Consider the following 19,624-nt stretch of genomic DNA (forward strand, 5'->3'; position numbering starts at 1 on the left):
TTTATTGGATCCCAGTGAAAGGAATTAAGAGAGTCTCATGCTTGTTGTCTTTCCCTGGGCCTGCAGTACTTAAGGAGGCTTTTTACCTTTGAGTGGGAGCGAGGGACACGGGGATTTGGCATCTGGCACCGGCACGTCTGTGGTGATGGGGTTTCAAACGGGAGGCTTTGTCTCCTGGGCCAGAGGCATCAGGAGGGGTCGGGGCTGGGAAAGCACAGAGAGGGGCTTGGAAGCAGTTGAAAGAACCCAAACTCCATCAGGCTCGAAGCATGTGGGAAGTGTTGCTTGAGCTCCTCTCCTCATAGTGAGGCTGGGGCCAGGTATTCCACACATCCTAGTTTGGACAAGGTTCTCACTGTTCTTGTTGAGAATTTTAATGGAGGTTGAGATTCTGAAGAAGGAGGAAAGCCCACTCTTGCTGAAAGCAGGAGGCACCTCTCACCATTCGGGGGCTTGGGAGGGTTCCATGCTGTGCCGATGCTCGCAGGATCCCGGAGCGGATACTGGACACAAGTGGTTTCCTGTTGCTCTTCCAGCTTCAGCTGCAGGATCTGGGACCAGCATCCTGCAGCCCTGAGTGCGGGAGGAGGATTTCTGCAGGGAAAATTCTGCTCAGTGGAAAAAAGGGAAAATAAAGCCCACGAAGATGGAAAAATGTGGGACACCTGATGGTCTTTTTTTATTAACAGGATGACGCCAGTCTCCAGGGCTCTGAGGTCCTACACCTGACCCCCCGGGGCAGGGAGGGGGGGGCTGTGGAGGGTCTCACTCCCCACAGAAGAGCCCTTAGGGTCACAGTCCTTGTCCTTGCCTGGCTGGAGGCAGTGGGTGCCTGGGCTGGGAGCTCTATGGGCACCGGGCTGCTTGCGGTGCCAACCAAGAGCTCGTGTGGAACAGCCTGGAGTGTGAGCTGAGGGGAATCCCTGCTTCCCGACATCCACCAGCACAGCGAGCTGTATTTATTTGGAGAGAGGAGTAAATTTCTTTTCCCCTCCAGGAACGATTGGTCCTGGAGAGAAACCGCATTCCCAGCACCATCTTGCCGTCCTTCCATGACCCTCTCTCACCTCTCCCTGGCACGGGGTCCCGCACACTTCATTGCCGGCTTTTGATCCCTTTCGATTTGGCTCTGCAGTGAGCCGTGGCCTCGGAGAAGCCGAGCCCCGGGGGGACCAGAGGGCTGGGGGCAGGCAAGAGGCAGCGGGGACGTGGGAGGGGGGGAGCGGGAAGGAAAATATTGAACTTAGTGTGAAAAGCAGTGAAGCAAACAGGGAACTTAAGGGGGAAGAGTGTTAAACGCGGAGCGGAGGCCAGGAGGGGACGGAGCAGTGTGACCACGGGGTGAGTTCGTGCAGGGGCTTCCTGCGTGGCGCGGGGTCCCGGGGTCCCACAGGCAGAGAGAGTCCCCCGTGCGCAGGAGATCTGGCGGGGCCACGTGCGTGTCACCACCCTGGACGCGGCACCCTGTGCTTGCCACAGCCGGGATGTGCTCGCTGACCCGCGCAGGGCTCCGGCCATCCCCGCCGCTGCCCGGGGCTCCAGCTCGGGCCCGGAGCGGGGGCAGCCGGAGCCCTCCAGGGGAGGTGCGGGTCCGTCGCTCCCGGACGGGGGTTCCATCCCCAGCCCGCGGGGGTCCCGCTCCGCTCCGTGCGGGTCCCCCCCGCTCCCGCACGGCCCGGGGGGGCCGAGCCGCTGCCCTCGGCGGGGCCGGGGCGGGCCGGGGCGGGCCGGGGGAGGTGCCAGGGCCGGCGGCGGAGCGCGGCGAGCGGCGGAGGCGGTGCCGCCGGAGCCGCCCCGGGGAGCGGGGCGGCGGCGGGCGCGGAGCCGGAGCCCGTTCCCGCGGCCCGGGGCCGGGGCCATGCGGGCGGCGGCGCTGGTGCTGCTGGCGGCGGCGCTGAGCGGCCCCGGGGCCGGGGCGCGGAGCTGCCCCGCGCTCAGCCTGGGCTGCAAGTGCTCGGCCGAGCGGGCCAAGGCGGGCGGCGGCCCCGGCGCGCCCCGGAGGAGGGTGGTCTGCAGCGGCGGGGGGCTCCCCGCGCCGCCCGAGCCGCGACTGCTGCCCGACGGCACCGTCACGCTGTGAGTACCGCGAGCGGGACCGCCCCGGGCATCCCCCCCTGCCCCCGCGGCATCTCCCCCGGGCATCGCCCCCGCATCCCCACGGGCATCTCCCTCTGGCCCCGCGCTGCCCCGCACTGCCCCGGCCGGGCGCTGCTGCCCCGGGGCGCCCCGAGAGGGACAGGAGCCCACGCGTGGGTCGCGCTGAGCCCGCTCCGTGCGGGGGGACCCCGCATCGCCCCGGCTCGGGGAGGTGCTGGCGGGACACGGGAGCCGGGGGGTGAAGCCCCGCGGGGTCGGGGAGCGCAGTGAGGTTCCTTTTTTCTCTCGATAAGCGCCTCTGCACCAGCGAAAGCGTCGCTGGATGCCTCGTAACGTGGTTTAATTCGCGTTAAAAGGAGCGTCGCGGCTCTGGACCCCGCTGTCCCCACGGCGCGGCGGCAGCGCGGGGTGGTGTGGACGTGAGCTGGAAATCCAGGAAACGGGCTCCTTCTCCCGCTTCCCTCCGCGGCGTTTCTGAGTGCTGGGGAGGATGTTTTTGTTTGAAAGTGACTGTTCTCGCTGGAAATATTTACTGAGAAGCGACAAGGAGCGATTAATGGGTTTGGAGTTTGTGCAAAGGGTCTAAAGCTGCTGCTTGGTCCCTAAAGGCTCCTCTTCCTCACGCCCCCCTTGCCGGGGGTTGGGGTTCAGCCGGCGCTGGCAGCCGTGCGCTGCTCGCTGCAGGGTTTATTTATAACTCCGGAGGAGATGTTTGAATTAAAATCTGGATGGGAGGCTGGGCTGGCAGCCCTGCAGCTGAGGGGAACGTCGCCTTCACCCAGGGTGTCATCCAGTCAGGGTGGGCAGTCCACGCCAGTGTGCCCATGGTCGTGGCTCCCACTTTCCGCTCCTCGGGTGGGTTTGGTTGGACGCTGCTGAGGGTTGGGGGCTGCCGAGCTCCTGGTGCCGTCCATCCCCACACGCTGGAACCCACTGGGTCGCGTTGCTGTTGCTCTGGTTCCCTGGGTGCCAATATTGCCCAGGTTCCTCTCTTCGGGGTGATGGTGGCAGCGAAGGGACCCCGCTGGCACCACCGTCCCCGTGTGGAATGTGGCTGTGGAACACACCGGTGCTGCAGGGTGGGGCCACGAGCAGGGGCTGAGTGTGACAGTCCCATCAAAAGCATGAAGTCGTACTGGAGTAAAAGCACTGATGGGTGTCCCCGGCACCCCTTGGTGGGGGACGCTGGGTGGCTGTGGGCAGGTGACAGCTGGGCTCTCCATCACATCCTGAGCTTTGCTCTTCGTGGCTTTGCTCCTACAGCCCTTCCTTGTGCCTCAGCCCCTTGCAAACACCCGTGGGGATGTTTAGTCCCTTGTCGGTTTGTATTTGGGAAAGGCAACCCGTCCCATGGTTGCTCCGGTGCCCTTTCCAGCTGTTCCCAGCAGGGCAGAGGGTTTGTGCCGCCTGTGCTGGGCTGGCTCCCTCGGAGGGGCCGGGATGACGGTGCAGAAGCATTTAGGGCATTACACGATCCCACTAAAACGTGACATGAAACCTACAGGCGTAGGCAGAAACCTACAAATATGCGGTGACCCTGGCTCTGCTCTCGCGCAGTAAACATGATTTATTCCAAACCCTTTCCAGATGGAACAATCAAAACCAGAGGCTCCGACTTTGGGAGCGTCTCCTGGAGCCACTGGGGTGCGGGCAGGGAGCGGAGGGGCCCGGGCACGTGGCAAGGGCTGCACGTGCCTTGGGGACACCCTGCTGGGGACAGCCAAATCTCGACTCCTGTGGGTGAGCCGGGGCTGGGCAGGGCTCCTACATGTGCCCTGGGGTGCTGGGTCCCAGCTGTGCCCTGGGGGGCTCAGGCCCTCTCCGTCCCCTGGGGTCTGGGGTGCTCAGCATCGCTGTTGGCCCACCGGCAGGAAGCGTGGGGCGTGTTTGGGGCAGTAATGCTTCAAAGCGGAGCCGTGTTCCAGTCCTCATCCAGTCCAGCCTGGAGGCAGGAGTGCCTGAGTGCAGGGGGGAGGCTCTTCCCAGCAGCCACCAGCACGGGAGGGATCTGGCCCGGCCACGGCTCCGTCTGTCTGGGCAGTGGCCGGGGACAGGCGGACAGCCAGAGGAGGTCGGGTGGCTGGAGGAGGTCTGTCGCCCTGTGGGTCCCTCCTTCGGCTTTTTCCCACACTCTCGCTTTACTTCTTTATTTATCTTTAATTATTAGGCCTGTGCTGAGGAATCTTGTTCTGCCTCCTCGGCAGCTGCTGCGCATTTACCCCCCCTGTGCCTGAGAAACGCTCGCTGGCATCGCAGCAGGGACAGGAGACAAAGGATGAGGGGACAAAGTGCACCCTGGGGACCTGCAGACACCACTGGGCTCGGCCTCAGTCCCAGTGCCCCAGACACGTGTTGGTGTCCGATTGGGAACATCTTCCAAGCAGAGCTGTGTCTCCTTCCTCTTCCTTTGGCTCCTCGCAGGGATCACCAGGAGCCAGCATGGGGGCACATGTGGGGTCTGGTGAGCGGGGTGATGCTCACAAACCCCCCTGCAGCCCCAGCAGACGTTACACACACAGCGTGTGCTCTCTGACACCCGCCCTGGTTTATACCCAGAGTTTCATTCCTGCCCCCAGCTCCCTGCAGGGAGGAAGGAGGAGCACCAGCCTTGGTGTCACCCTGTTCTGACGTGGCCCTGTGGAGCTCACCCGGCTGTTTTGGCAGGGCTGGCACTGATGCAGCCTGGGGCAATCCCCCAGCCCCACATCCTGCTCCTGTTGGGGCCGGGGGATTTGGGACCTCTCAGGGCTGCCCCTCCAGCGTGGCTGTGAGGTGCCAGGGCACTGCAGATGTGGATTAACAAGGCTTTAATCCCCCCCAGCTGACCCCTGTGCTAATCGGCCGGTGGAAAAAGCGCCATATCCCCAACTAGAGCTGGAGAGCAGTGGCCAGCCCCGCTGTCACACGGGCGGGAGCCCAAACCTCTTCCAGATGTGGAATCCCAGCACAGGCCTCATTTATGTGCACAGCTTGATTGCACTGAAATTACAGATTGTCTGCAGGGAATAGAGGGCTTTGACTTATGACCAATTTCCAGTTCTACTTGAACTCCCCGCTCCAAGGCCGCTCTATCCTGGGCCCTGCAGATGGTTGCTTTCTGAAACCTTCCTCAGCTTTTTATTTGTTGTGTATTGGGCTGCAGCTCCATCAGGTTTGGGTTTTCCAGGGTCTAAGGGTCGTGGTGCTGCCCTGTGCGTCGGAGCATCCCAGCCCACGCCGGCTCTGGAGGCTTCACCCTCTCTCCGGGGCTTATTTTTCCTGTGCTAACAAAAGCTGAGGCTTGGAACAATAATTTTCACCATCCGAAATAGCCCGGCGTGACGTGAGGCTGGAGGCAACGCCCGGGCATGGGCGGGGCGGGGAACAGCCCCTGAGCACCCAAACAAGGTGGGGACGGGGGTCCCAGCCAGGTCTGGGGGGTCTCCAGTCCCACTGGGCTGGGAGCTGCGGGGTCCCCTCTGGGATCCTGCAAGGTCTCCCCTGGGATGCAAGGTCCCTCCCTGGAGCTGTGGGGCCCCTCTTGGGATGTTGTGGGGTCCCCTTGGGAACTGTGGGGTCCCTCTGGGATGCTGTGGGGTCCACCCCGGGACATGGGTTCCCCCCGGGATGCTGCAGGGTCCCTCTGGGTCGCTGCCTGTCCTCCCCATGGATGCTGCCTCCCCCAAAGCCCTCCCTGCTGCCAGAGCCCTCGGCACCTCTCACCAGCCCCGGGGCCCCTCTTTTCTCTTCCCCAAATCCCTCTGCAGAGCAGCGAGCCGTGCTCGGGGCGCAGCCTGCGCGGTATCTGCTCCCGGCATATGCTTTGAATTAATGCACTTGGAGAGCGGAGCCGGGCCGGGTCCCCGCCCCCAACGCGGCCCCCCCAGGAACCTCCGCGCCGCTGCCTTCCCTGCCCGGGCTGGGGAGCCACCGTCTCCCCGCGTCCTTTTTTGGTTGGGTCCAGAGGAAGTTTATTGTTTCAGCAGCCCAGTTTCTGGAGCTGTTATTTATCCAAGTGGATTCCAGCACGCTTGAAAAAACAATCTTGTTTTTTTCGCTTTTGGCTCCTCTTTTTGAGATGAAAAAAAAAGAGAAGAAGAAGAAGGGGTCTGTATCTCCCTGCCGGCAGCCTCGTGGGCTCCAGGCCCCCACAGCCCCGGCACGAGGGGGGGATTGGAGCGTGGATGCTGCACCCCTCCCAGGGCCGGATCCCCCAGGATGGGAGGATGCTCCTCGGGGCTCTCCCCGCCGTCCCCACCACGCATCCCCCATCGTTTCCGTTTGACTCCACGCTCTGGTCCTTAATCCCTGCATTGTCCGGAGGGACTTTTCCAGCCGCCGCTCAATTAGCCAATTATTGTCCCCGTGGCGGGGCTGTCCCTGACGGGAGCCCCCCACCCGCCCACACTCCCCGGGGCCGGAGGGTCTCAGGGCACTGGGCAGGATGAAGGCGCCGTTTCGGGTGGGAGAGGCGTGGGGGTGGTCGGGCACTGAGGGCTGGGGGGGTCCCCAGCCCTTCCCACCCAGCACATCGCTCTGAGCCCGGGCTGGGCGTCCCTCTTGCTGAGCTGAGGGGTCCCATCCCCTCTCCCCCTCAGGTGATCCCTCCTCCCCGGGGCAGCTCTTGTGGTTTGAAATCCAGCTGGGGGTCTGGTTTCGTCCCTGCGTGCCAAGGGCTGGGTCCCTGTGTGGGGTCCCCAGTGAGGCTCGGGGGCTGCTGGCCTGTGACCCCTGTGTGTTGGGTCAGGGTGGCCCGGCAGACACACTGATCCCATATTATTTTGGGGTTTCTCAGGTAATCTCCTGTCAGGGGACGGTGGTGAGGGCCTGCACAGGGCTCAGCTGCCTGTGGACACGCGAGAGCAGAAAGTCCCGTGGAGCCTGATGAGAACTTCCTGGGAAAAAAAACAAAAAACAAAAACAACAAAAAACAAAAAAAAAAAAAACAAACAAACAAACAAACAAACAAAAAAAAACAAAAAAAAACAAAAAAAAAAAAAAAAAACACACACACAAAAAAAAACCCCAACAAAAAAACCGAAAACAATTGGGAACATAATATCCATGAAACTAGAGAAAACAAAACAAACCCGTGTTGGAGGATGTGGGCTGTGACAGGGGAGTGTGAACCGGCTGGCTTCTGTGGGACAGGGAAGAGAAGAGCCAGGATCCCTACCCGGGAAGAATTTTACCAGGAAAGAAAAGTTTTGGGCAAACTGTTGCTGTCGATGCAGCTTTTTGTGTCAACCCCTCGTTTTGGGCAAGGATCTCTTCTCTTTTGGAGCTCAGGGTGTCTGTCCCACACCATGCCAGTTCTGGAGGGACTCCAGGGGTGGCTTTGCCGAGGTGGCCCCCGGGGGCGGCTGATCCCGTTGGATCACGGGAGCGTTGCCTTTTAAGGCGGGAGATGTGGAATGGCAGAGGCGCGGATGGTCCCAGGGGTCCAAGAACAGAGTGTCCCCGGGGCTCGGCGTGGGGCTGCATTCCCAGCTGGGCTGCATTCCCAGTGGGGCTGCATTCCCAGCAGGGTGCAGCTCCCTGGTGCTCCGGCCCTCCCGGCTCTGCCCACCACACTGGGGCATGGCCATGGCTGTGTCCCCCTGCACAGCCAGTGCTTCGGGTTGTGAAATCTCCTGCTGCTGGAATGAAAACCTCCTGGAGCCACTGGAGCCTTGAGCAACAGCCCCCGCCGACACCGTGACGGGGAATTGGGGCACCCTGAGGGGCTGCTGTAGCCCAGAGCTGGGGCTTTACTGGGAGGGTGCTCTGGAAACATCCCTGCTGCCCCCTGCTCTGGGAAGGGTCCTGGGCTGAGCCGGCACCGCGCTCGCTGCTGGAGCGAGCCGAGCCCCGGCAAAGAGGGGTCCCGGCAGGGAGGAGAGGGTCAGACGCAGCCCCGGCCCCGGCAGCTCCGGCCGCCGGTGTGTGGAAGCAATTTGCGGCCGTCGGGGCTGCCGGACGCTTCCGCTCCCCGCCGGCCGGGGCGAGGGTCCCGCGGACGCGCCGGTGCCCGGTGGCGGCTCCTCATTAGCGCAGGATGCGGGGGCCGCGCTGCGGGACCCCGGCCCTTCCCTCCCAGCCAGCCCGGGGGGGTGGCAGCCCCCTCCCGAGCCGGGTCTGGTCCTGCCCGTGAGCCGAGCGTGGCCGCGCGTCCGGGCGGGATGGGCTGGCAGCACACAGCCCCCATTCAGCCCGGCCGCCGGGCCCGCCGTGTGTAAACAGCCCCGGCCCGGCCCTCAATGAGCCCTTTTTTCCCCGCGCCTCCCCCCCGGCCGAGGCTCCCCGGTGCCCTCCCGCCCCCGGCCGCCGCCTGCCCCGGCTCTGCCGCCGGGTCACATTTGCCGGCGCTGGCGTCGCCGGTGCCCACGCGGCCGCCCGGGAGGCACCGCCGGTCCCGAGAGCCGCGTCTGGCTCTGCTAATTGCAGCTTTAATGAGGTCCTGGCTTAATCGTCGGGTGCCGGTGCCCTCCGTCCGCTCCCGTCTCCCCACAAGGGCCCCTTCGGCCAGCAAAGCTGTTTATTTTGGAATAGAATCTCCGGGCTGGGAGGCTCCCGGGGTGGCCGCAGTGCTGTGACCAGCAGGAGCTGGGGGGTCCCCTCCTGGCTGCAGGTCCTCGGGATGTCCTGGGTGCTGGGGTGGGGGGTCATTGCCCACCCGTGCAGCTCCCAGGTGATGCCCCAAGAGCTGGCACGGGGACCACATGGTGTTCCATGGCATGAGGACCATGCAGAGCATCCCATGGTCCCACCTGGCTGTTCAAGCCTGTCCCTGAGAGTTCACCTCGTTCCAGTGGCACAGCTGGGGCTGTGGCTTCTCACAGGGGGGTCTGGCTGTTCCCACTCCCCTCCAGCCCCCAGGTCACCAGGGCATGGCTGGGGGTCCACGGCAGGTCAGGTAACAAGGCTGCCTCTCTCCCTTTGCTCTTCCCACAGGCTGCTGAGCAACAACAAGATCACAGTGCTGGAGAACGGCTCTTTCTTCGGGCTGCGGGCTCTGGAGAAGTTGTGAGTGCCTGGGGGGCAGGAGGGTGGGGGGCAGTGGGGTGCAGGTAGGGCTTCCATGGGATGAGAATGGAGTGGGTGCCGGCATCACCACCCACATCCCACTCCTGGTGTCATTCCTGGGAGCTGCAGCGGGACTGGCACCCCGGGGCACAGAATTTGCTGCTGGCACCCACGGGCATCCCAGGGACCCCGGGAGCTGTGGTGGGGCAGGAGGCACCGGGGGGGCCGCGCTCCGTGAGGGCCGGTATGAAAAGCGACATTGTCCCCCCGAACAAAGTCAACTTTCTTATCTCTCCATGAAAGGCATCTCTATGGAGGGAGCTGCGAGGAGGGGAGATTTATGGCCCCCATATGGGTTTGATCTGTAGGTATGCAGGCGCGGGGACCGGCACTGAGGGCGTTTTGTTCCCCGCCAAGGTCTCGCGCATTCCGGCGCCCCGCGGGCTCCCGTGGAAATCCCCACGGGACTGCTTTTGGGGTGAGCGGGAAGCAGTCACCTTGGGGGCACCATCCCACAAGGCCAAGTCCTCTCCAGTGTGGGTCCAGGCCTCGGGTCAGTTCCTGCCCCTGGCACCGAGCTCTCATTAATGCTGAGGAGCAGTGAGGCCGCTCCTGGGGAGGACTCTGGCTCTGCAGCCCCCGGGGTGTCCAGGATCCCCACAAAGGTTTCTGTGCCCTGGGAGAGCAGCTGCCCCAGGTCACCTGCTGCTCACCACGGGGTCAGAGGGGTCCAGGGAGGGTGGGCAGCACTCCCCCACCCCGGGCCGGCCGCATCTCCCTGTGCAGTGCCTGATTGCCCTCGACAGGAGCTGTAATTGTTTTTATCAGGTCAGTTTGGGGCCACGGCACAGACGTGCCCCGTGGAGAGTCCGGCTGGTGTGGTGGGGACACAGTGGGGGCTCCAGGACCCCTTGCTTCTCATTTTGGGGCTCGCAGGGCCCCTGCTCACCCTGGCTGCCCATCGTGGGCGCTTCAGAGTCCCAGCATGATGGGGAGAACCGATTCCCGGGGTCTCAGCAGTGCCCCCATGGACCACTGCCCCTCCGGGCTTGGCATCTCCGGTGATTTGTAGCGGCGTAATGAGATTAATGAGTCTGAGCGGGGCCGGTATGTGGCAGCGGCCTCATTAGCACAGCCCCGCTTGGGGGGCTGCGAGGGGGCTCGGCGGGTGACAGAAGGGACAGGGATAGACTCTGTCCCTTCATCTGCCCCTGTCTGAGCTGGGCTGAGGCGGGTGCCCAGGTCTCCCTCGGTGTGTGCAGGTGGGTGTTTGCAGGGCGGGTGTTTGCAGTGTGCCTGTTGTTGGTGCAGTGGCTGGTGGCAGTACAGGTGAGTGGAGCTGTTCCTTCAGCACCAGCGCTCACCTGTGCACACCTGCCTGCACACCTGCCTGCACTGCTGGCCATGGGAGCTGCCGGGACGTGCGTTTGCTGCTCGGGAAGGCAGGGGATGGCAGGCATGTGCAGAGCCATTGCATCAGCCGAGTGGGGCCGGGATGACGCCGGCTGCGTTTCCTCTCCCTGCAGGGCCCCTCGTGTCTCTCTGGCTGGACTCCCACCCCCCTGCACTCTGGCTCTGCTGGAAGGGGTTGCACCACTCCTCATCCCAGGCACTGGCTCCTGGCCCTGCAACAGGGCTGTGGTTGATGGGGTGTCCCCAGGGCTTCAGGCAGAGCAGCGGGAGACCCAGCGCTGAGCTCCCTGGAGACTGCTATAAATAAACACAGATCCATATGGATCCCATTTCCTCTCCCAGCCAGTGCTGGTGCTCGGCAGGAGTTGCCTCGGGTCCCAGGGGCTGGATGGAGAGGCTGATGCCACCGGTGCTGCCAGCCCTGCTGGCAGCCTGACCAGCCCCTGATTAGATACGTGCCTGCAATCAGGCTAATCAGCCAAATGAGCTTCCCAAGGGCCACAGAGCCCGTCCAGGGCTGTGCTCTTATCCCAAATGCAGGAGATAACCCACCAGGACATGGCTGTTCTGGAAGCAATGTGAGGCCAATGCCAGCAGCCAATGCCAATGTGCAGGGGCATGTGATGCTTCTTGGTGCACTCGGAGTGTGCCGAGGAGCTGGCATCCCCCTGGGAGCAGCGAGGAGCCTCGTGCCTTCCCTGCACCCTTTGGAGAGATAACAAGAGGGAAATGGGGTGGAAAACTGTTAATGAGGCCCTTGTAGGGTGTTTGCAGTGCCTAGGGGGGCTGAGGAAGAAGATGAGGGCTGGGAGTGGATCGGATGCCCTTGGCCCCCCTGTGTTGTGTCTCCTGGGGACAGGGCTCCCCGTGTCACACCCCAAGGTCTGTGTCTGTCTCCCCACAGGGACCTGAAGAACAACCTGATCAGCACAGTCCAGCCAGGCGCCTTCCTCGGCCTCCCCGAGCTGAAGAGGCTGTAAGTGCCAGCACAACCCCCGAGAGCATGTGGGGCTGGCCCTGGGGACAGCGGGGACAGCGGGGTGTCCCCAGCCCTGACGGTCCCTCTGCTCACCTTGCAGGGATCTCTCCAACAACCGCATCGGCTGCTTGAGTGCCAGCGTCTTCCAGGGGCTCCCCAACCTCCTCCGGCTGTAAGTAGCTCCCTGGGGACATCCTGGCCAGCCCTCCCTCCTGGACCCTGAGAGAGGGGCACTGTGAGGGCACAGCGAGGGGGCAGGATGTGTCCCCTCTCCCGGCAGGTCCCCGCTCCCCTCCATGCCACCTTTCTCTCCTGTCCTGCAGGAACATGTCCGGGAACATCTTCTCCAGCCTCCCGCCCGGTGTCTTCGACGAGCTCCCCTCCCTGAAAGTCGTGTGAGTTTGTGCCCCGGGATTTTGGCACCGGGGGGACGAGGGGGATCCCTGCCGAGGGTCTCAGGGCCGGCGTGTGACCCCTGTGACGCTGTCCCTCGCAGGGACTTCGCCACCGAGTACCTGACGTGCGACTGCAACCTGCGCTGGGTGCTGCCCTGGGCCCGCGACCGCTCGGCGCAGATCTCGGAGCGGACGGCGTGCGCGTTCCCCCGGCAGCTGCGCGGCGTGGCCCTGCGCGGGGCGCGGGACGGGCAGCTCCGCTGCGGTGAGCCGGGGCCGGGGCGGGGGCGGCGGCGGCGGCGGCGGCGCGGGCTCACCTGTGTCCCCCGCAGCGGGCGCCCCGGAGCTGCACACCCACCACCTCATCCCGTCGCTGCGCCAGGTGGTTTTCCAGGGCGACCGGCTGCCCTTCCAGTGCACGGCCACGTACCTGGACAACAGCACCCAGATCCGGTGGTTCCACAACCGCGAGCCCGTGGAGGAGGACGAGCGGACGGGCGTCATCGTGGAGGAGAGTCTCATCCATGACTGCACCTTCATCACCAGGTCAGGGGTGGGGACTGGGATGGGGATGGGGAAGGGAACGAGATGGGGACAGGGATGGAGATGAGATGGGGATGGCAATACAGACCACATGGAGATGGGGTTGGGGATGGACACTCGTGGCTGCAGGACTTGCAGGTTTGCAGGTACCGAGTGCCACGTGAGGGCTGCCAAGTGTGGGCACCTCCTGTGCTTCATGGCGTGTGTCCCCGAGCCCCCAGGCCTGGGGGACCACTGCTGCAGGCTCGCCATGGGGCATCCCCACCGTGCCAGCCCGTCCCCTCTGCCCGCAGCGAGCTCATCCTCTCCAACATCCACGTCTCCGCCAATGGCGAGTGGGAATGCGCTGTCTCCACCTCCCAGGGCAACGTCAGCAAGAAGGTGGAGATCGTGGTGCTGGAGACCTCTGCGTCCTACTGCCCTGCCGAGCGGGTCACCAACAACCGCGGGGACTTCAGGTGGGGACACACGTGGTCTGTGCCACGCGGAGCACGGGCGGGCGGGGGGCTCGCCTCGCCTCCCCTCTCCCCGCCACAGGTGACCGGGCGTCTGGTAGCGATTAGCGGCCGTGGGGAGCGCGCGCGCTTTTGAAGGGCTTCCCGTGCCGGCGGCGCAGCCTGGCTCCAGCAGCAGAGGTGTTGGAATTTCTCTGGCACGAGACGAAAGGCTCCGGGCGCCCGCCGTAACCCCGGCGGGGCCCTTACGGAATATAAATTACTGGCACAGTCAATGTGGCTTAAATTAGCGGTGCCCCCCGCCCCCGCTGCCTCCCCCTGCGCTGCCAGGGCCGAGTGGGATACGGGATTGGAGGGGGTGGGGGATTTTGGGGGAGCATCACCCTCAGCCCCCCCCGGAGCCCAGGAGAGGTGGGGGCTTGGTGGAGGGTGTCGGGGGCTGCAGTGCTCGCGAGCGGCGCTGGGCAGGGGGTGCACGGGGGGGACGCTGGTGGCGGGTGCCCTGCAGTCACCATGTGTGGGTGCCTGCAGGTGGCCCCGCACCCTGGCGGGTATCACGGCCTACCAGCCCTGCCTGCAGCACCCGTTTGCCGCGGGGCCGGCGGGCGCGGGCGCAGCGGGTGAGAAGCAGGCGTGGCGGCGCTGCGACCGCGCCGGGCGCTGGGAGGACGGCGACTACTCCCACTGCCTCTACACCAACGACATCACCCGCGTGCTCTACACCTTCGTGCTGGTGAGCAGGGGGAGCCGGGGGGCTTGGCTGGGGCTGGGGGGGACAGGCACAGCCAGTGACTTTGCCCCCACTGTGACCATGCTGCGCCGCAGATGCCCATCAACGCCTCCAACGCCCTGACCCTGGCGCACCAGCTCCGCGTCTACACGGCCGAGGCAGCCAACTTCTCAGACATGGTCGATGTCCTCTATGTGGCCCAGATGATAGAGAAGTTTATCGGCTACGTGGACCAGATCAAGCAGGTAACGAGTGGTGCAGCTGTCCCCTGCTTGCCCCAGCACTGCCCCGTGGTTATGGGGTGGAAAAGCATGAACTGGGGTGTTTCCCCGGGGGACAGTGGCAGATCTTTGCAGAGCCACTCACTGTCCCTGCAGCTGACGGACGTGATCGTGGAGATGGCCAGCAACATCATGCTGGTGGACGACCACATCCTGTGGATGTCACAGAAGGAGGAGAAGGCCTGCACCAGCATCGTCCGCTCCCTGGAGAGGATCGCAGCCCACACGCTGGGCAGCAACTCCCAGCACATGGCGGTGGTGAGGGGGGGCTGGAGAGGGAGGAGGAAAAACTGGGGGGCTGGTGTCGGGTCTCTGCCTGTGCCAGGGGTCTCTCTGGCTCTGCCAGGGTCTCTCTGGCCGTGCCAGGACTGATGACCCCCCCACGGCGCTGTGCCCGGCAGAACTCCCGCAACATCGCCTTCGAGGCGTATGTGGTGAAGCCCGAGAGCTACGTGGGGCTGAACTGTGTGGCGTTCCAGCGGCGGGACGGGGCTGCACCGGGACGTCCCCCCCCGGCCGAGCGGGGGGCCGAGCCCGTGCCCGACCAGCAGCTCAGGCTGCGCTGCACCACGGGGCGCCCCAACGTCTCCCTGACCAGCTTCCACATCAAGGTACGGCTACGCCGGGGGCCGGGGGGGGCCGGGGGTCGGCCCCTGCTCACCAGCGACCCTGCGCCCGCAGAACAGCATCGCCCTGGCCTCCATCCAGCTGCCCCCCAGCCTGTTTGCCAGCCCGGTCTCAGCCACTCCAGGGACGGACTGCAAGCTCCAGCTGCTGGTCTTCCGCAACGGGAAGCTCTTCTGCAGCACCGGGAACTCCTCCCGGCTGGCCGATGACGGCAAACGCCGCAGCGTGGCCACCCCGGTCATCTACGCAGGGACCTGTAAGGGCGGCAGGGGGGGGGGGCTTGGGCTGCCCTGGGGGTGTTTTTCTTGGGGGATGGAGCTCCATGGGCTTCTTGGGGTGTTGGCGGGGTGTTCCTGTAGCGCAGAGCCATCCCTGGGGTTCTCGTGGAGAGGTGGGATGTGGGGGGGCATCCCCCATGTCCAGCCCCTTTGGGGGTGCAGGTGGAGGGGTGTCACTTGTCCTGCTGACCGGGTTTCTCTGTTGCTGCAGACGGCTGCGGAGTGGGAAACCTGTCGGAGCCGGTGGCCGTGTCCCTGCGGCACCCCGGGGAGGGCGCGGACCCCGTGGCCGCGTACTGGAACTTCGAGGTGCTGGGGGGCATGGGGGGCTGGAGCGCCGAGGGGTGCCAGCTGGCTGCCCGTGAGCCCAACGTCACCTCCCTGCACTGCCGGCACCTCAGCAACGTGGCCGTGCTCATGGTGGGTGTGGGAGAGCGGTGGGGCCGGGAGCCTTGCTGGGGTGGGGGGAGTGGAGCCTGAGGGCTGTGGTGGGGGATGTGGGGGGGGACAGGGGACAGGGATGGTGACGTGGGGTGTGACGGGCTGTGCTGTGCCGTGCAGGAGCTGAGCGGGTTCCCCAGCGAGGCGCGAGGTGCCGTGGAGGTGCTGCACCCGGCCATGTACACCTGCACAGCCGTGCTGCTGCTCTGCCTCTTCACCACCATCATCACCTACATCGTCCACCACGGGTGAGGGAGCGCCTTGGTGCCCACGGAGGTGGCTGGGGGGCTGTGCAGGGGTGGGTGTCTCCGTGGCAGCTGGAGGGGCTCCCCAATGGCCAGAAGGAAAGTGCATGGGGATAGTCATCCAGGGAATGAGGCCCTTTAGGACATGGGCTCTCAGGACACGACCCTGCAGGAACGTGCTGCCTGGCAAGTGGCACTGCCCCAGGAGCCCTGGGTCCTGTGTGCACATGTGTGCCTACACAGCTTCTCCACCAGCCACGCTCCGTGGCCAGGGACTGGCTGTTGGCCTGGGCCTCTGGATGCAGGGTCTGTGCCAGCAGGAGCTGTGGCTCTCTCAGGGCCGGGGAGGAGCTCACAGGTACCGGCTGTGCCTCTCGCTCTTCCAGCACCATCCTCATCCCGCGGAAGGGCTGGCACATGCTGCTCAACCTCTGCTTCCACATCGCCATGACAGCCGCCGTCTTCGCAGGAGGCATCACCCTCACCGGGTACTGGATCGTGTGCCAGGCGGTGGGTACCGGGCTGAGGGACAGGCAGAGCCCAGCGCTGTGGGCTTCTGCAGGGGGGGAACACAGACATGTCAGCAGCACCCCCTCCCCAACCACGGCCTCTCCCACAGGTCGGCATCATCTTGCACTATTCCTCCCTCTCCACCCTGCTCTGGATGGCGGTGAAAGCCCGAGTGCTCTACAAGGAGGTGACCTGGAAGGCGCCGCGGCAGCCGGACGGGGACACGTCCCAGGCAGCCCCCAGACCCATGCTGAGGTGCAGACCCCCCTTCCCCTCGCCCCGGCCTGGGGGGAGCTGCGGGAGCACCTCCTGCCCCACACCCAGGGGCTGGGGCGGGACTTGTTCTGTTGGGCAAGCCCATCCCTGAGGGCTCTCCTGAGGGGCTGCAGGGCTGCAGTGACACTGTCCCTCCCCCTGCAGGTTCTACCTGATCGCAGGCGGGATCCCCCTCATCATCTGTGGGATCACGGCAGCCGTCAACATCCACAACTACCACGACAACAACCCCTAGTAAGTGTTCCCACTCGACATTCCTTCCTCCCCACATGGGTGGCCTTCCTCCGCTGGGGCAGGGAACTGGGTATCTGGGCAAGATGGGGAAAAGCCAGTGAGGTTTTTCCCAAGAGTTATCCATGTAGTGGGGAAAAATCAGCCAGGCAAGCAGCACAGCTCTGCAGAGCCCGTGCCATCAGGGCAGGGCTGCTGAGCACCTCCATGCCACGACCCCTCAGAGCCCCTCTCATCCCACACAGCTGCTGGCTGGTGTGGCGGCCCAGCCTGGGAGCTTTCTACGTCCCCGTGGCTTTCATCCTGCTCATCACCTGGATTTACTTCCTCTGCACCGGGCTGAGCCTCCAGTGCCGACCCTTACGCCGGAAAGACATCCCGGAGCCACTGGAGCCACCGCCACGGCTGGGGGGCACCGGTGACCTCCTGACAGACTCTGGGTCCATCTCGGTGACACTGAACTCGGGGCCACCCTGCCCCGAGGGGGACGGTGTCTACTCCCTGCGGGTGCAGTTCTGGGCGCTGGTGACCACCCACGCCTTGTACGTGGCGCTGTGGACGTTCGGCGCCATGGCCGTGTCCCAGCGCTGGTACCTGAACATTGTCTTCAGCTGCCTCTACGGCGTCACCGCCGTGGCACTGGGGCTCTTCATCTTCATCCATCACTGCCTGCGCCGCCGGGACGTGCTCAGCTCCTGGTTCTCCTGCTGCCCGTCGTACCGGAACGCGCTGCCCATGCAGGCCTACGTCCACCCCGGGCTGGGGCCGGAGGACGGCTCGCAGGTCTTCATCGGCTGTGACCCGGAGGCAGCTCGTTCCGGAGCCTCCTCCTCCTCCTCGCCCAGCAGCGCCGGCTCGGCCGGGGGCCGCTGCAAGCTCACCAACCTGCAGGTCGCCCAGAGCCAGGCGGACGCTCGCCCGGCCACCTGCCTGGAGCCGGATGCGGCTGACGGGAAGCCCACGAGGCACGCCAGCAACCTCCACGGCCGCAGGAGCCACCGGGGCAGAACTAAGCCGTGCCGGGACGGGAAGCACCACCGCTTGAAAATGCTGCGGGGCCCCTCGGAGCATCTGTCCAGCGAGAGCGGGAGCCTCCACAACAGCCACTCCGAGAGCTACCCCAGCGGCAGGACCAGCCCGGCCAGCGGCGGCCGTGCGGGGCCGCGGGGGCCCCAGGATGGGGAGGTGGCCGCCAGCCCCTCGGAGGGCAGCGATGGTGGGCGGCGGGCGCCCGACTTCGCCGAGGGTCGCCGGAGGAGCACCAGCCGGGACAGCCTGCGGCCGGGCGGCACCGCCGAGAGGGAGGCAAAACGCCGCTCCTACCCCCTGAACGTGGGCAGCCACAACGGCGGCCTCAAGGGCAGCAAGTACGACATCAACCTGGCCAGCGCCGACGGCGTGGCCGGCATGAAGACCGGCCTCTGGAAGAGCGAGACCACCGTGTGAAGGCGGGGAAGGACCGACAGCCACGGTGATCTCCTCCAGGAGCTGCGGCCAGAGCTGCTCTGCGGGAATCACCACGTGCACTAGCAGGGATGGGCAGCACAGCCGGGGGGCTCCGGTGACCCCGGGTGACCCCACCTGTCCCCCCCCACCCCGAGGAGGCTCCGAGCTTCCCGTGGTGGTGCCGGGTGGGGGCTCCAGGCAATCCTTGCAGGAATTGCGACTGTGCTTTAATCACTCCGGCGTGTCGCTTGAGACTGATCCTAAATGCTATTTTATATTATACAGAGGAAATGTCTATTTTTCAAAGCTATATTATTGAATGTATATATATGTATAGACAGAGCCGTAAGTGGCACGAGGGCCTCGCTCCCTACCTGGTTCCCTGGGAGGGGGTGGGCACTGGGTCAGGGCCCGCTCGTGCCACGACTGCAATATTCCCGCTGAGGGACCACCCCAAGTGCCCTTCACGTCCAGACACCGCAGCCCCAGCCTGAGCAGGCAGCTGCTGGAGAGCAGCTGCTCCCTCTGGAGTGGTTTTATCCGGTGTTCAGCCCTGGCAGTTGCGCGGTGCCAAAGCCATACTGCAAAGCCAAGCACAAGGTAAGAGGAGCCTCAGCTCCAAGGTGAGGATCACCTCGATTGTCTGCACTGCTTTAATGCCAGACACTAAAGTCACGGCCAGGAAGGGCTCCCAGGCCCTCGGAGGCACAAGCCATGCAATGGGGTGGGCTGGTGGAGCTGGGACTGACCCTCTGCACCAAAGAACCAAGATGTGTGACAAACTCAGAGCAGGTCCATGTCCTTAATCCAGAAAATACTCACGTTTGCTCTTAGGAAGGCAGAGAAACCTTCCTGGGGAGCAGGGACCATTCCTGGGAATGCAGGATAACAATGCCAAGGAATTAGGGACCTTCCTCAGACAGTTCCCACGATGCGGTCAAAGGGCTGGAACCTGGATAAGCACTTATTGTTTCCACTGAAAAACAAGTCTCCCCCTTTTTCCCAGCAGGCAGGTAAAACAGCAGGGAGGGCTGCAGCAATGCAGGATGGGAGTCTGGTGCCACCTCTGCCCTTTCCAGCCTCCCCTGCCTCAGCTTCCCCTGCGTGCAAATGAGTTTAATTACATAGCTACCTCCAAGGGGTCGTGGGACCAGCGGGGGCCACGAGCCAGGGGAGGAAAAAGCACTTAGTGGGGCTTGGTCTCACCTCAGAACCCCTCAACCCGCAGGGCTGGGGCACCCCTGGGCTTAACCTGCCGCTTCCCCACCTACCTTGGCTTCTCTGCCTGGCTTAGATGCTTAAATATTTCATTGTCCCTGGTATTTAACACAATTTAAACCCTTGCTGTGGCTCCTGCAGCCCCCCCAGCCTGGCTGGTGCCCCGTGGTTCTATCGCTTTGCTGCACTGTGACAGTATTAGAGAAAAAGCTTTGTATTCTTAATTACACTTTGTTTTGTCTGTTTACAAGCGAATGACATATCAACAGAGCTTCCTGCAATATCCGGGGGGGGAGGGAAGGGAAATATGCCAAAGAAATGTCTTTAAAGGGGTCTTTTTGCATTTTTATATGAATAGAATGTTTCTAGCAGATATGTTTTGTTTAATATATTAAAGACTTGCCAATCTGCCAAGACTCACTGTTATTTCTCTCAGACTTCATGTTCAGTACAGCCCAGCCCTGGGGGTTTTTTT

The 19,624-nt window shown here is 64.1% G+C and overlaps 1 protein-coding gene across 1 annotated transcript; it reads left to right on the forward strand.

Moving 5' to 3' along the window:
• Positions 1-1,858: 1,858 nt before the first annotated feature.
• Positions 1,859-19,559, forward strand: ADGRA2 (adhesion G protein-coupled receptor A2). The gene is made up of 19 exons (XM_027744854.2): positions 1,859-2,076; positions 9,010-9,081; positions 11,399-11,470; positions 11,574-11,645; positions 11,797-11,868; positions 11,970-12,133; positions 12,201-12,414; positions 12,705-12,869; positions 13,398-13,599; positions 13,692-13,841; positions 13,974-14,135; positions 14,279-14,488; positions 14,559-14,760; positions 14,994-15,202; positions 15,344-15,471; positions 15,855-15,978; positions 16,088-16,233; positions 16,399-16,488; positions 16,731-19,559. The coding sequence occupies exons 1-19, from the start codon at positions 1,859-1,861 to the stop codon at positions 17,929-17,931; spliced, it is 3,873 nt and encodes a 1,290-aa protein (XP_027600655.2). The 3' UTR covers positions 17,932-19,559.
• The last annotated feature ends 65 nt before the right edge of the window (positions 19,560-19,624 follow it).

This window comes from Pipra filicauda, unplaced genomic scaffold, assembly GCF_003945595.2.
Source record: "Pipra filicauda isolate LSUMZ 115617 unplaced genomic scaffold, ASM394559v2 scaffold605_size231112_pilon, whole genome shotgun sequence".
Taxonomy (NCBI): Eukaryota; Metazoa; Chordata; class Aves; order Passeriformes; family Pipridae; genus Pipra; species Pipra filicauda.

Coding starts and splice junctions, on each gene's coding strand:
- ADGRA2 (XM_027744854.2), top strand. CDS start 1,859: ATGCGGGCGGCGGCGCTGGTGCTGCTGGCGGCGGCGCTGAGCGGCCCC. Junction 13,842..13,973: donor ACGTGGACCAGATCAAGCAG/GTAACGAGTGGT, acceptor CTGTCCCTGCAG/CTGACGGACGTGATCGTGGA. Junction 15,979..16,087: donor ACTGGATCGTGTGCCAGGCG/GTGGGTACCGGG, acceptor CCTCTCCCACAG/GTCGGCATCATCTTGCACTA.